This window comes from Thamnophis elegans, chromosome Z (assembly GCF_009769535.1).
Source record: "Thamnophis elegans isolate rThaEle1 chromosome Z, rThaEle1.pri, whole genome shotgun sequence".
Classification (NCBI taxonomy): Eukaryota; Metazoa; Chordata; class Lepidosauria; order Squamata; family Colubridae; genus Thamnophis; species Thamnophis elegans.
The window spans coordinates 1,148,812-1,162,934 of NC_045558.1; the positions used below are offsets into that span (position 1 = coordinate 1,148,812).

General features: G+C 51.0%; 2 protein-coding genes across 2 annotated transcripts; one reads left to right on the forward strand and one right to left on the reverse strand.

Annotated features, from left to right (window-relative positions):
* Positions 1-1,215: 1,215 nt before the first annotated feature.
* RARRES2 (retinoic acid receptor responder 2) lies at positions 1,216-6,534 on the forward strand. Its single transcript, XM_032234870.1, has 5 exons — positions 1,216-1,444; positions 2,766-2,870; positions 4,047-4,151; positions 5,097-5,219; positions 6,396-6,534. Exons 1-4 carry the CDS (start codon positions 1,217-1,219, stop codon positions 5,199-5,201), a joined length of 543 nt encoding a protein of 180 aa, XP_032090761.1. The 5' UTR covers position 1,216; the 3' UTR covers positions 5,202-5,219; positions 6,396-6,534.
* A 2,584-nt stretch (positions 6,535-9,118) lies between these two features.
* LRRC61 (leucine rich repeat containing 61) lies at positions 9,119-10,023 on the reverse strand. The gene has a single exon (XM_032234868.1). It carries the CDS (start codon positions 9,917-9,919, stop codon positions 9,125-9,127), a length of 795 nt encoding a protein of 264 aa, XP_032090759.1. The 5' UTR covers positions 9,920-10,023; the 3' UTR covers positions 9,119-9,124.
* Between the last annotated feature and the right edge of the window lie 4,100 nt (positions 10,024-14,123).

The window sequence follows — 14,123 nt, forward strand, 5'->3', positions numbered from 1 at the left end:
AAATAAAGAAAAAGAGCCAGATGAAGGAAGCGGAAGTGACGCCCCGACGTATTTCCTCCCTTCGCCTCTCGCTGCGCGCGCATCGGCCTCCGCAGCCCGTGACGCCTGGCACGTCTCGCGATATTTTTTTTTCCTTCTCGGAGCCCTGGCGGGCGTGGCCTGCGCCGTGACCTATCGCCAGTTTGACAGCTCTGCCCCCCACGCGCGCAGCATGACGGGACGGGAAAGAGAATTCTCTGTATCGTAATCGCGGCGTATTCTTTGTAGATTTGTTTTCAGAGACAGGGACTTCTTGCCCTCCCCCGTCTCGGAGAGAAATCTCGCGAGAACGGCCCACCGAGGATTCTCTCCCCCCCCCCCCCAAAAAAAAAAAGCTTTTCCTTGTGCGGTTCTCTGGGAATTGGAGTTCGGGCGCTTTGAAGGCCGCAGGCTTCCCAAGCGAAGCTTTCCCGACTCTGGGCCCTGGATTGCAGGCCCCATGGATTCTCGATCTGCCGCCATCGAAGCGGGGAATTATGGGCTCTGTAATCCAAAGGCCGATCCATTTTGCTCAGCTCTGCCCTGTTGTGTTTAGTGGGATATTTCTCGATTGCAGACCCTTTAGGATGGGAGAGGGGGAGGGTGTATCAACTCCCAGAACCCCGCAGCGTTCTGCGGAATTCTGGGGGTCGAAGTTCACCCACGCCGGCTGAGGGATTCTGGGAGTTGAAGTGCACTCATTCCTGCTGAGGGATTCTGGGAGTTGATATCTGCCCACGTGCGACTGGGGAATCTCAATTCAACCGTGTTAATTATGGGAATTGAAGTCCTGCCTTTCTTAAAAAAAATTACAGCCTTCGAGCCTGGATGCGGTCCGTAGCCGAACCGCAATGTCTGAGCAACGAAACGACGCCCGAAACGGTCCTATTCCCTCCGCCCGGCGCCAATTGGAGATTGATTGAGAAGGGCAGATTCTTTGCAACATCCACCACCACCCCGGGGGTCGCCTGTCCCGGACACTCGCGGGGGCGTCTAACGAACCCCCCCCCCCCCAATGAGAGTCTGTTTCCCCGAAACGGGCTGCGAGTTTCGGAGAAGCCAGCGGAAATTTTGCAATTCGGGGCGGGGGGGGGGGGAGTCTGCAACCCAAAGAAGCCGGGGGGGGGGGGGGCGGCGTATCTTTGCCCCACTCCCTCGCGGGACAATAACAAGGGGGCGTGGGGAGGGAGGCGGGCCGATGACCCACCCACCCCAGCTCCAAGAGGGCGTAAAAAGGAGCGCAGGCGGACCCGCACAGAAGTTCACGATGTCCCGTTGGTTGCTGCTGTGCGTGCTGCTAGTCCTGATTGAGTTCGGCCGGCCGGCCGCGCTGCAAAACGCGCTGGAGAAAGTCCTGGAGGATTTCCACGGGCAGAACCTGGTCCAGGCGGCCTTCCGAGGGCAGGCGGCCAGAGAAGTGGTGGAGGTGTGGGGGCTGTGAGCGACAAACACGCGTGGGAGCGGGCGGAGGGCTTCCACGGAGGGAGAGCTTCATCCGTGCGGCGTTCCCAGCGGAGACCAAGAAGCTGGTGGGAGTTCAGCCCGCGTGGGAGTAATGGAAAACTTCCACCAAAGGGCAGGGAGTCTAGTCTGGACGGCGTTCCGTGGGGAGCTCACAAGGGAGAAGGGGTGGGAGGTCGGCACGCGTGGCAGAAGGATTTCCACGGGGGGGGGGCGCAGGGGGTCGTTCCGAGATGACAGGGAGCTGTTTGAGGTTACCACGCGTGGAAGTCCTTTCGGGGGGGCGTTTCGAAGTGGGACCTCCAGGGAGCTGGTGGGAGGTCAGTACGCGTGGGAGTGGGGTCGTTTTGAAAGCTGCGCCAGAGAGAGAAACGCGTGGGCTTCGTTTTCCCGGGCCGACGCCCCGGGGAAAGTCCCCGCTGGCGAGAGGGGAGAAGGGGGAGGGAAAGGGGTAGCGAGTGAGTTGGGACGGGAGGCGGGTATCAGAGAGACTGCTTCGCTTTGGGGAAGCTCCATTGCATTCCAGCTGTTGGCAGCTGCTCCTCCGTTGGGTTTTGACTTAGTAGTTGGCGGTGCGGAGTTGTTTAACTCCGCAAGTTCAAGAAAGGCACTTTGGAGGGTCATCTAGTCCAGCCCCCTGCTCCAACAGCAGAATCATAGAATGACAAAAGAGTTGGAAGGGACCCCGGAGGTCATCTAGCCCAACGCCCTGTTCAAAGCAGGAAACCTTTGTAGAATCATAGAATAACAGGGTTGGAAGGGTCCTTGGAGGTCATCTAGTCCAACCTACTGCTCAAGCAGGAGACAATTACAGAAGGACAGAATCTCAGAGTTGGAAGGAACCTCGGGGGGTCATCTAGTCCAACCCCCTCCGAGAGCAGGAGACCCTCTACCTAATTCCAGACAAGTGATTCTCCTGGTCTCTTCTTTGAAACTCCAGTATTGGAACACCCACAAGTGGCAAGCAGTTCCACTGGTTAATTGTCCTCACCGTCAGGAAATTTCTCCTTCATTCTAGGATGCTTCTCCTGCCTTCTGGTGCTTTGGAAAATAGAGGGGGGGGGCTTCTTCTTTGGGGCAGCCCTGCAAATATTGGAACGCTGTTATTACCTCCCCCCCCCCACACAGACCTCAAGAGAACCCCTTCCCAAAATACCTTCTTCTTGGCCCTGTGAGGGTCTCTGCCATTCCTTACCCTGCTTTTAATTTATTTTTTATTAGCCTTTAAATGAATTTTCCTTCGCTTTTAATTTGAATTTTCCTTTGAACTCTTGTGTTGCTCGCAGGAGTTACAGATGGGCACCTACGTCCAGTTGGAAGTGGATCTCGTCCAGACGGTTTGCAGAAAACATCTGTGGAGGAGGCAGAACTGCCAGATCAAACCAGGCGGCGTGAGTACACACACACACACACACACACACACACACGTATGTACGTTATGGACCGCCCCCCCTTTTTTTCTCCCCCCCCGCCCCCCCCCAAACCAAATCTTGCGAAACACAATTGACAAAGTCATCGTTTCGCAAGCCAAACCTCAAAAAGACACACAGAAAACTCTTCGGCGTCGCAGCCTTGGAAGGGGCCTTAGAGGTCATCTAGTCCAACCAGCTGCTGGAGCAGAGTGACAGATTTGGAAGGGACCTTGGAGGTCTTCTAGTCCAACCCCCGTGTCTAAGCAGGAGACTCTCCACCGTTCCAGACAAAGGGTTGTCCAGTCTCCTCTTTGAAACCTCCAGTGATGGAGCAGCAGCCACGGCTTCTTGTGGCCGGCAGTTCCACTGGGGAATTTTTCTTCTCATACAGCCGTCTTGTTTGAACTGTTTTGAGGATGAATAGACACATTTTTCTTTAGGGGTCTGTTGTGAATTTAACCATGATTTGTCTGTCTATCTCTCTCTTTTTTTTTTCTCCCTCTCCCCCTTTCTCCTTTTTCTTTTTGTCTCCCTCTCTCTTTCTTTTTCTCCCTCTTTCTATTTTTTTTGCTTTTCCTTCCTTTTCCTTCTCCTTCTTTCTTTTCCTTCTCTCTTTCTTTGTTTCACCTTTTCCATCTTTTTCTCTTTCTTTTCTCTTTCTCCTCTCTCGTATCTTTCTGTGTTTCTTCCTCTTTCTCTGTCTCTCTCCTTTCTCTTTTTTTCTTTCTGTCTCTTTCGGTCTTTCTCCTTTTTCTTTCTGTGTCTCCTTTCTTTCTTTCTTTCTTTCTTTCTTTTTTCTTTTTCTCTTTTTCTGTTTTTCTCTTTCTGTCTCTTCCTTTCTATACTTTCTCTTTCTTTCTCATTTTCTTTCTCTTTCTCATTGCTTTTCTTTCTATTTTCCTCTTTTTTTCACCTTTGTCTCTTTCTTTCTTCGTCTTTCTGTCTTTCTCTATGTTTCTCTGTTTCTGTCTTTCTCTCATTTCTCTCTTTTTTATTTCTCTTTTCTTCTTTCTCTCTCTTATCTCTTTTTTCTTTTTTCTGTCTCTTTTCTTTCTTTCTCTTTCTCCCGTGTTTCTCACTTTCTGTCTTTCTCTCATTTCTTTCTTCTTTTTCTTTTTCTCTTTTCTTCTTTCTCTCTTTTTCTCTCCCCCCCAGAGGAGGCAGAAATGCCTGGCTTGCTTCAAGTTTGATGCCACCAATCCCGGGACCATTATCAACAAATCCCTCCGATGCTTATCCGAAAACAATCCCATCTTCCAGGTGGGTCAGCACTCCCCTCCCTCTCCCTCATCCGCTGCCAAACACCCACATCTCTGCTTCTCCCCAGGGAGAGGAGACCCCGAAGTCAGAAAATCCCCATTGCATCGTCAGCTAGGTGCTGTCAGGTGCTGTCAGGGCTGGGGTGAGGCCTGAGCCCCCCCTCCCCCTGAACCACTCAAGAATATCAACCTCCGCTTGATCCTTCATTGTTGATCACCAACATTACAAGAATCTTGGCTTGTTTTCCACCGGGAACGGCCAGAGAAGGCTTGGTGGAATTGGAAAGAATTCATGTTTATGTCGTTTGCGGCCATGCAACGATTCCAAGCTAGATGCTTGCTTGACTTCTTCTTCCCTCCGGCCTGGCTGGTAATGCCAGCAGAACTGGTTATCCTCTGGATATGTGGGTCTTCGACAGGGTGACGCCGCGACCGGCCTGATTGGAACCAAACAGAGTCATGGAATGACAGAGTTGGGAGGGACCTTGGAGGTCTTCTAGTCCAGCCCCCTGCTCAAGTAGGAGACCCTTACATAATCGTGGAATGAAAGAGTTGGTCCTTCAAGGTCCAGCTTTGTTATTCCATGATCCTCTAAGGTCTCCTCCCCGGGCGGTGGGTTGGACTAGATGACCTCCGAGGTCCCTTCCACCTCCATTATTCCATGACTCCGTTTGGTTCCCATTGGGCCGGTCGAGGGCAACCAGGCCGGAGGGAGGAAGGAGTCAAGTGAGCATCTAGCTTGGAATCGTTGCATGGCCGCAAATAAGATAAGCGGGAATTCTTTCCAATTCTTTCGGGAGTAAACCGAGGTCTTTTGCCGATCACCCCCGTTGGGAATGGCATCATTTCCCCCTCTTCCCCGGTCTGCAAAAGTGGAGTGTCTCCCCCACTTTCCTCTATCTTTGGAGGTGCCAGCCCCCTCTCTCCTGGTTTCTCCTCCCTACAGGAAGCGAGGAAGCGGCAAGAAGAGGCATGCCAGATCGTCAAGTCGGCCAACGAGGAACAATACCTGCCTGGAAAGTTTGCCTTTTCCGTCGGACTTCCTTCCTGATCGTTCCCAGCACACCTGGTACCCAGCCTTTTTATTGGAGGTGGGGGGTGGGAGTCCTGGATCCACAGCCCGAGAGTAGGAGGGGATGGGCATCGGTGGTGGAAGAATGGCACCAAAGGTAGGTTTGGGTATCACCCTCCAAGCAAGGGGCTGGGCAGCTCTGCAGGGACGTTTGATTTGAGGGGTCCTTGGTGGTCTCACAGGTTGGTGGTTTTCTGGCAGACGTTTTGTGACCCAGCTAAGGAACGTCATCAGTGCTAGAAGAGACAGAGGTGTGCGTGGAGAGGAGGGGGAGCAGGAGCAGGGCGACTACGGGGTCCTTGGTTCTCTCTGAGCTGGGTGGTTTTCTTGCAGACGTTTCGTGACCCAGCTAGGTAACGTCATCAGGGCTAGAAGGAAAGGAGGGTTTGTGGAGTGGAGGAGGATGGTATCCTTGATGGTCTCGGAGGTTGGTGGTTTTCTGGCAGACGTTTCATAACCCAACTAAGTTACGGCAGTGGTGCACGGAGGATGTTATCTGGTTGGGTCCTGAAAGATCGGCAAAGAAAACTGCTAAGCTCCAAGACCATCAAGAACTCCATTCTCCTCCCCCTCTTCCTCCTCCTCCTCCTCTTCCTCCTCCTCCTCCTCCTCCTCTCCACAAACCCTTCTAACCCTGATGATGTTCTCTCGCTGGGTCCTGGAACGTCTGCAAGAAAACAAAAAACTAAGCTCCGAGCACTGAGGATCTTCCTCCTCCCCCTCCTCATTCTTCTCTTCCTTCTCCTCCTCTCTTCCTTCCTCTTCTTCCTCCTCGTTCTTCCCCTTCTCCTTCTCCTTCTTGTTTTTCTTCTTCTTCATCTGCTCCTCTCCACAACCCCTCCTCCCTCGTTGGGTCACAAAATGTCTGCAAGAAAACAACTAGGCATACCAACTAAAAAAACTAGAGCACCCAGGGGTCCCACACTCTTCCTCCTCCTCCTCCTCCTCCCCCCCTGCTTCTAATACTAGTGATGTTACCGAATTGTCCTGAACTCTCCTCTGAACCTAGTTGGCCAGAGAGTTGGCCATGTTGAGTTGGCCATAGAGAGTTGGCCATGGTAAGTTGGCCGTATATATCCCAATACTGCTGGGCATGTTTGGACTACTTGCTATCTGGATGGCAGGATGCTGAAGGTCTCCCCTTTTCTTTTTCTCTCCCCCTCCCCAATACAGAGCTGCGTGGTTGGTTGACTGGCACCTAGCGGGCATCCGTGCATTGCCCCTCTCCAGCAGAAGTCCATCTTCCAGAAGCATCAGCCCCTCGCCTCTCCCCTCCCTTTTGATTCTCCTAATAAAATTACAAGTTCACCAATTCTTGTCATTTCTGTTCCGTGGGTGTCCTTGGGGGGGGGCCTGTCGTGTGCAGCCATGCCAGAAGCAAAGGGGGAAATTCTCAGTCATTCCAGGTGGCGGTTGTGCCAAAAGCTGCTTTTTTTCCAAGAGGCAGCTGGCCTTTCTTGATTTTTTTCCCCTTTGGTTGAAGAGTTTTTGCTTCTCATCAAGAAGTTTCCTCTCCTCTGAATAACCAGTTCAGCTCTTCACTCAGAAGTGAAGTAGCTTCTGGGATGGGAAGGGAAACCTCTTCATGGAAAAACAAAACTCCGAGCTCTGATTGGATGGTGGGGAACGGAAGGATTTATACTCCTCGCGGAGAGCTATTCATTTGCATTCTTTTTAGAGAGTTGTTGAGGCCGCTTGGAGGTCTGTTTTTGTCAGGGTCCTCAAGGTCACCCGAGTAGTGCAAATAGTACAAATTGCAGTTCCCTATTTGCACTACTCAGGTGTGACCCCGAGGACACCAACAAACCTTCAAGTGGCCTCAGTGGCTCTTTAAAAAGAATGCAAATGACCAGCTGTCTGCAGCGAATATTAATCCTTCTGTTCCCCCCCCCCCCCAATCCAAGTTTGGGATTGTTGTTTTTGCTTTGAAGAGGTTTCTTTTCTCATCTGAGAAGCTTCTTCACTTCTGACTGAAGAAAACTGTTAGGTCAGAACTGAAGAAGCTTCTTGAATGAGAAGCAAAACCTCTTCAAGAAAAAAAAAAAACCCTGAAAAATTCCAGTTGCATCTTGAAACAAAGCAACTTTGCAACAAGGTTCAAGAAAAGCCGAGGTGGCGCAGTGGTTAAATGCAGCACTGCAGGCTACTTCATTTGACTGCAGTTCTGCAGTTCGGCTGTTCAAATCTCACCGGCTCAAAGGTTGACTCAGCCTTCCATCCTTCCGAGGTGGGTAAAATGAGGACCCAGATTGTTGTTGGGGGCAATATGCTGACTCTGTAAACCGCTTAGAGAGGGCTGAAAGCCCTATGAAGCGGTATATAGGTCTAACTGCTATGGCTATTGCTAAGAACCCTCTGCGATTTTGGGGAAGGGGCCAGGCCTCTCTATGACCAGGTGGGAGACCAACAACATGCAGGGTAACAGTACAGGGCTGCGGAGGTTGTGGGAATGTCCCGGGGGTGAAATGGGGCTGCATGAATTCGCTTCAGATAGCAAATTCTGACTTCCCGATTTGCAAATCTGCACGCCATCTTTTCGTTACACAGACACTAAAAAAAAAAAGGAAATTGCAAACGTGCCGATGTTGGTTTGTTTTTTAATAGGTTGTCGTGTCTCCACTTTGTGAAATTTCTAGCCCCTCCCCCCCAGAATGGGGGTTGCAGAAGCATCCTGGCTTGACCCCCCGCCCACCCCATCACGAGAAAAGAGTGGAAGCGGCTACGCCAGGCAGGCCGAGTTTCATAATGCTCGCTTAAGGGGGATTAATCTGGAACAAAGAATTGCAGTTACCTTGTTAAGCATTATTGGGGAGGGGGTTTTTTGGAGCAGGCTCAACGGTGCCCACATACGCATACACACACAAACAAGGACCACCGTGCTCTTAAATCAAAAGCCTGCCTGGGAAGTGACCACTGCCCTTGGGGGATGGCATAGATGTCCTCGTGGGTTTCCCCCCTTTTCCTTTTTTGGGGGGGGGGGGGGGTCAACTCGCCATAGCCAAATAGCAGCAGTACAATTCGACAATACAGTTATTTCTAAGAATTTAAAATTTTGGACATTATTTTAATTGTCGGCCTTCCCATTTGATTCTGTCCCCCTTTCGGCAGCATTTCATGAAGCATTCTGCTCCACCATTTCATCTCCCCCTCCTCTCCACAAACCACAATCCCTTCTAACACTGATGATGTTCTCTTGCTGGGTCCTGAAACGTCTGCAAGAAAACAAACAACTAAGCTCCAAACACTGAGGATCTTCCTCCTCCCCCTCCTCATTCTTATTTTCCTTCTCCTCCTCTCTTCCTCTTCCTCCTCCACGTTCTTCTTCATCTCCTCATTCTCCTTCTTGCTTTTTTCTTCTTTCTGTTCCACCATTTCTTCAATATTTGTATAATTCTTCTTTCATGGAGAGTTGGCATCGAAAGTTGACCATGGCCAATTGGTTGGGTTGAGTTGGTTGTGGTAAGTTGGTCATGGCTAGTTGGCCATAGACAGGTTGGCCATGGCTAGTTAACCCTAGAGTGTTGACCATGGCAAGTTGACTGTGTTGAGTTGGTTGTGATGAGTTGGTTGGGGAGACTTGGCCATGGCTAGTTGGCCATAAACAGTTGGCAATGGCGAATTGGGGTGGCAAGTTGCCATGGCAAGTTGGCCCTAGACAGTTTGGCCATGGCTAGTTGGCCAGTGTTGACCATGGCAAGTTTGTTGTGGTGAGTTGGTTGTGATGAGTTTGTTGGGGAGACTTGGCCATGGCTAGTTGGTCATAGAGAGTTGACCATGGCAAGTTGGTTGTGGTGAATTTGTTGTGGTGAGTTGGCCATGGTAAGTTGGCTATAGTGAGTTGGCCATCCCGAGTCATCGTAGAACCCTTCCCCAGCACATCCGACGCTCAGCAGCTGGCAGCCTCAAAAGAGGTACGAGTTGGCATCAGGACGCCCTCCACCGAGCGCCCGCTCAGCCTGGCTGATGCTGTGGTCAGCCTGCTTACTCAACTCCCGGCACTCCAGCAAAGCCTCGCTGAACTGGTTGTAGGCTTCCTCCACGATGGAGCTCCTCCGGGCTGGTTGGACCTCCCAATAGCCCTCTTCCACCCAGGGCTGCGCCTGGCCGGCTGTCTCACCAAGACCCCCGGCGTTGTTGCAACGCTGCAGCGAGTGGTCTAGATCCTTGCACAGCTGGTAGAGCTCACTACCCCGTCCGGATACCCGTTCGCCGTCAATCACTTTAACCCGCGGGAACATTTCCACCAGGATGGCCGGGTAGCTGGCGGTGGCGCAGAAAGGGTTGCTGAGCCGGGCCGGGCCGTTGTGGAAGCGCACATTGTCTAGATGCCGCAAACCGGCCAGGCACTGCAGCTGTTGCGGGTTGCGCAGCTGATTGCCGGATGCATTGAGGCTCTGCAGGCTTTCGCAGCCACTCAGGGGTTCCAGGTTCGAGATGCGGTTGGCGGCGACGTTGAGCACGGCCAACGCTTTGAGGGAGGCCAGGGGGCCTAGGTGGGTCAAGCCGTTTCCTGACAGGTCGAGCCACTCCAAGCTGGCGCACTCACCGAGGCAGCCCAGTTCCAGAATCCCGAGGCCTCTCAGCTTCAACAGCAGGATGGACTCGAGATCGAATTCTCCCGTCCGGCTTTTTAGCAGCTGGACGGTGATCTTGCCGTTGTGGTCTGGATCGTCGCTTTTCTCGCTCCGGAAGTCCATTTCGGTTCCTCTGGAAAAGGTCTCGGAAGCAGTCGTCTTCGGCTTAACTCGCGCTCCTCTTACGCCTCATTTTGCGACCTGCGGAAGGACTGGTTGGATCTAAGCCGTCCCTCCTGCGGGGAAGGGAAAGGCGTAAAATCAAAAAGAGAGCCGGGGGAGTGTGACAACGACTAGTCCTCTACTTATGACGGCAACTCAGCCCCAAATTCCTACACTTTGGCGCGACATTGCTCCAGCAACTTTTGCCCTGTTTTATGACCTTTCATTCCATTGTCGTTAAGTGAATCTCTGCATTTTTTTCAAGTTTGTCACACGGCCATTCAGCGAATTTGGCTTCCCCGTTGCCTTTGCTCAGGGATCACATAGCCCATAGACATGGCATGCCTAAGGCGGGACTAGAACACCCAGTCTCCTGGTGATTGGCCCAAAGTCACCCAGTGGGCTTTCATGGTTCAGGCTGCCATTCTGTCCTGGGGAGGGGTCTCCTGCAAGTCCCTGGTCCTCAGGGGAAGATGTCCTGCATCTCTCATTTGAGGGACCCTGTGATTGAGGTCCCAGAAAGAGGAGAGGAAACAGACGGTTTGATACTGAGACAGGCGGCATATAAATTTGATAATTAAAATAAAAATAAAACAATAAAATGTAAAATAAATAACATAATACAGAAGATAAAGCAATAATACAAAAATAATAAATAAGTAACCAAAACAAAAAGTGAAATCATAAAATGAAAAATAAATAAAACGATAAAAGATAAAAAAATAAAAATAAACCAAATAGCAGAATAAAAAATAAAGGATAAGAAATGAAATAATAAAATAAAAAAGTAAAATCATAACGTGAAATTAAAAATGAATACAATAAATTAAATACAATCAAACAATAAAATCTAATATCAATCAAATAACAACAACTAGCTGGATGACAGTGCTTCGCTATGAAACTATGTGATTGGTCTTGATATATTGACGCTTAAAGCTTGAAAATTAATGTAGACTGTGTAATTCCTTAGCATCAGAGTGTGTTAACATAAGGCAACTGGCAGTTGAAACAGAGTTTCTTTCAGGTGGGGAGGGGGAGTAGAACGTCTAACTCCTTAGCATAAAATCAAATATAAATCAAATAATGACAAAAAAGAAATCAAATCAATCAAAATAAAATAAAATAAAACAATAAAAACAAATACAAAATGAAATCAAATGATAAAAGTAAAGGGAATCAAATAAGTAATACAAAAGCCATAAAAAAGAATAAAATCAAATGAATAAGAACATCAAATAAACACAAGAAAATAAAACTTAACTAAGAGTCCTCATCTTCCTGCTCTACTTGAAAAAGACAAGGTTGGATGAGTCCTATAAAACCACTATTGCTACAATCTTATACCCCAAATCTCAATGGCATCTTTTCAGGACATGGCCCATGCCCAAGGCACTAGTCCTCAAGCAATACGCTTTGGGGGCGGTCTATGAGCTGTTGCTGCGGATAATCCAGAGATAGGTGTCTGTGTGTGTGTGTGTGTGTGTGTGTGTGTGTGTGTGTGTGTGCATTGCTTGATCTTATCAGGGAAGGGGGTAGCGGGGTGATGGTGGTAAAGGGGTGGGGTGGGGGGATTGATCACTTTCTCCCAGCCTTCCCCACCTCGCAGGGTTGTTGCGGTGGGGGGGGAGTAGAGAAAAAACTGGGACTGGGCCTTGCCTTTTTGCACCTGGATCAAGAGACCCCCCCCAAAAAAACTAATCCTCACCCCCAAAACCAAAAAGCCCTCCCCCCCAAAAAACCCCACTCATGAGATGCTAGGTGCCCCGGCAACCATCCCAAAACACAGGGTTGCTAAGGAGGGTCTCCAAGGATGGGGCTGTTGCAGGGACCCACCTCCCGCTGCCATTTGGGGGGGCTGAGTTTCCATCTCCCCCATCCACGGGCATCAACCCCCCCCAAACAGAGGGGCGCAGATGCAAACGGGGAGAAAAGGGGGGGAGGCAATAGCCTTCATCTGCATCTTTCACCCGGCGTCTCCATGGCAACCCTGTGGTATCCGAGCATCCTTCCTCCCTCCCTGCCCTCCTGGGGTCTTTGGGGGGGGGGCCTCAGGCACCCCCCATTCTTTTCCTACCAGGCAGCCCCTTACCCTCTTGCTCCTCTTCCTCCTCCTCCCTCCGGCTGTTCCGGGCCCCTCCCTGGCCAGAAACCGCCCGCGTTGCCAAGCCAACGCCTCGCGGGAGGGAGTGGAGGGGGCTGGAACGCCGCCCGGGTTAAACCCGGTTTAAAGGCGCAGCGCTGCTGCATTCCCAGCAAGGCGGCATTCCCCCCTCTCCCCCCCCCATGAAAGAGAAAAAAATGGGGAGGGGGCAGCCTTTCTGCAACCCGGGCGCCCGCGGCGCCACCAGCAGCCTGGGGAGAGGAAAGTTGCGTCCCCCCCCCCCGTTGGGTCCGCAAACTTATCTACCGGCGGGGGAGGATGGGACGCGTAGTCCCACGCGATTGCGGGAGTGGGGAGAGACCCGGCTGGGGTGAGGGTCTCTTTTTAGGGTTTCAAGGGGGGCGGGGAAGAAAGGTTAGGAAGAGGGAGGCTATTTCTTCTCCCCCCCCAGCTTGAATTAAACCACAATTCCAAGGGTTTGCTCTTCCCGGGGGGGGCTTCCAAGGAAGGGGGTGTCCAATAAGCCCTTTATTTGGGGGGGGTTGGACCAGATGACCTATAAGGTCCCTTCCAACTCATCTGTTCATCTGGGAATAAGTCAGCATGGCTATCAAGATTTCTGTGGGGGGGGGGGGATGGGGAAGTATGGGGAAGGGAGATTTTTCCAGGAAGGGCTGAATTGGGGAGGGACTTGGGGGGGGAGCTAGTTACACCTCCCTATTCCTTACCTCCCACACCCCCGGGGTTGATATTTGGGGGTGGAGTGGAAGGGTGGGAGACCGCCTTGAAGAGCCACAACTGCCTGGTTTCTCCTGGTTGGGCTGGCGTAGCCCCTCCCTCTTTTCCTATGGTCCTCAATTTACGACTGTCCATGGAGCGACTGTTCGATAGGAACTATGGCCCTGGGAAAAAACAAAAGAACTTTTTCCCCACATGCTTAGGATCTAAATTCAGACACTCAGCCACTTGAACTCATGGTAGCTGCATCCTGGGGAAGGGGGGGGCACATGATTCCCCCCCCCCTTCTGACAACTGTTCGGGCGAGCCAAAGTTCGCCTCTGTGTGTGTGTCCTGATTTGCTTCACAACTGGGTAACTAAGTTGTAACAAGGGAAGTGCTTCGCTTAATGACGATGGCCTGCCAAGGTTGTAAAAACGGGCAGGACTCACAAAGGAGCATCTGGCATACCTTCCGTTTTGGTCGTATGTTGAGGACTGGCTGTGGTTTCTCTTCCGAAGGTGGCTGGTCATTCTAAACCCAAGCCATGATTGGATTAAACCTGGTTTGTCGAGGAAACCCTGGCCAGGTTGTGACCCACTCTTACGGCTGACCAACACGAAGCCTGGATTCATACATTAAACCCAGATTCCCTGAGCTTAATTCCAAAAGAATAAGGAAACCAGGATTTGGAAGCCGCACCTGGGTTCAAATCCACAGCCCAGCAATGATGCACACGTTGGATGGCTTTCTTGCAGACGTTTCGGGACCCAGGTAGGTTACGTCATCAGTGTCAGAAGGCAATGGAGTTTGAGAGGACGAGGAAGAGAACTGGGGGGGTCCTTGATCTCTGAGCTGGGTGGGGGATTTTTGCAGATGTTTCACGACCCAACTAGGGAACATCATCAGTACTAGAACAGAGGAGGATGACTGTGGAATCTTTGGTGCTAAGCTTGGCTATTTTCTTGCAGACATTTTATTACCAAAAATCTGGTAACATCATCAGTGCTCGGAAGAAGAGGGGTTTGTAAGAAGGGGCAGGAAGGGGGTCTCTGATGTTCTCTGAGCTTTGTGGTTTCCTTGCAGATGTTCCGTGACCCAACTATGCAACACTGTCCCCCTTCTAGCCCTGCTGACATCCCCTAGTTGGGTCATGAGAGGTCGCCAAGAAAACAACCCATCCTGGAGACCATCGAGGACTCCTGCGGTTCAACTATAGACATTTTCTTTTAATATTCAGAGCATTCGTGGTGCAGACTAAAATACACAACATTTTAATCTCCTTGTTTAATCTACAAGGCAGACAAGAGATAATAGAATTTCACCACTGTAGCATCCAGAAGA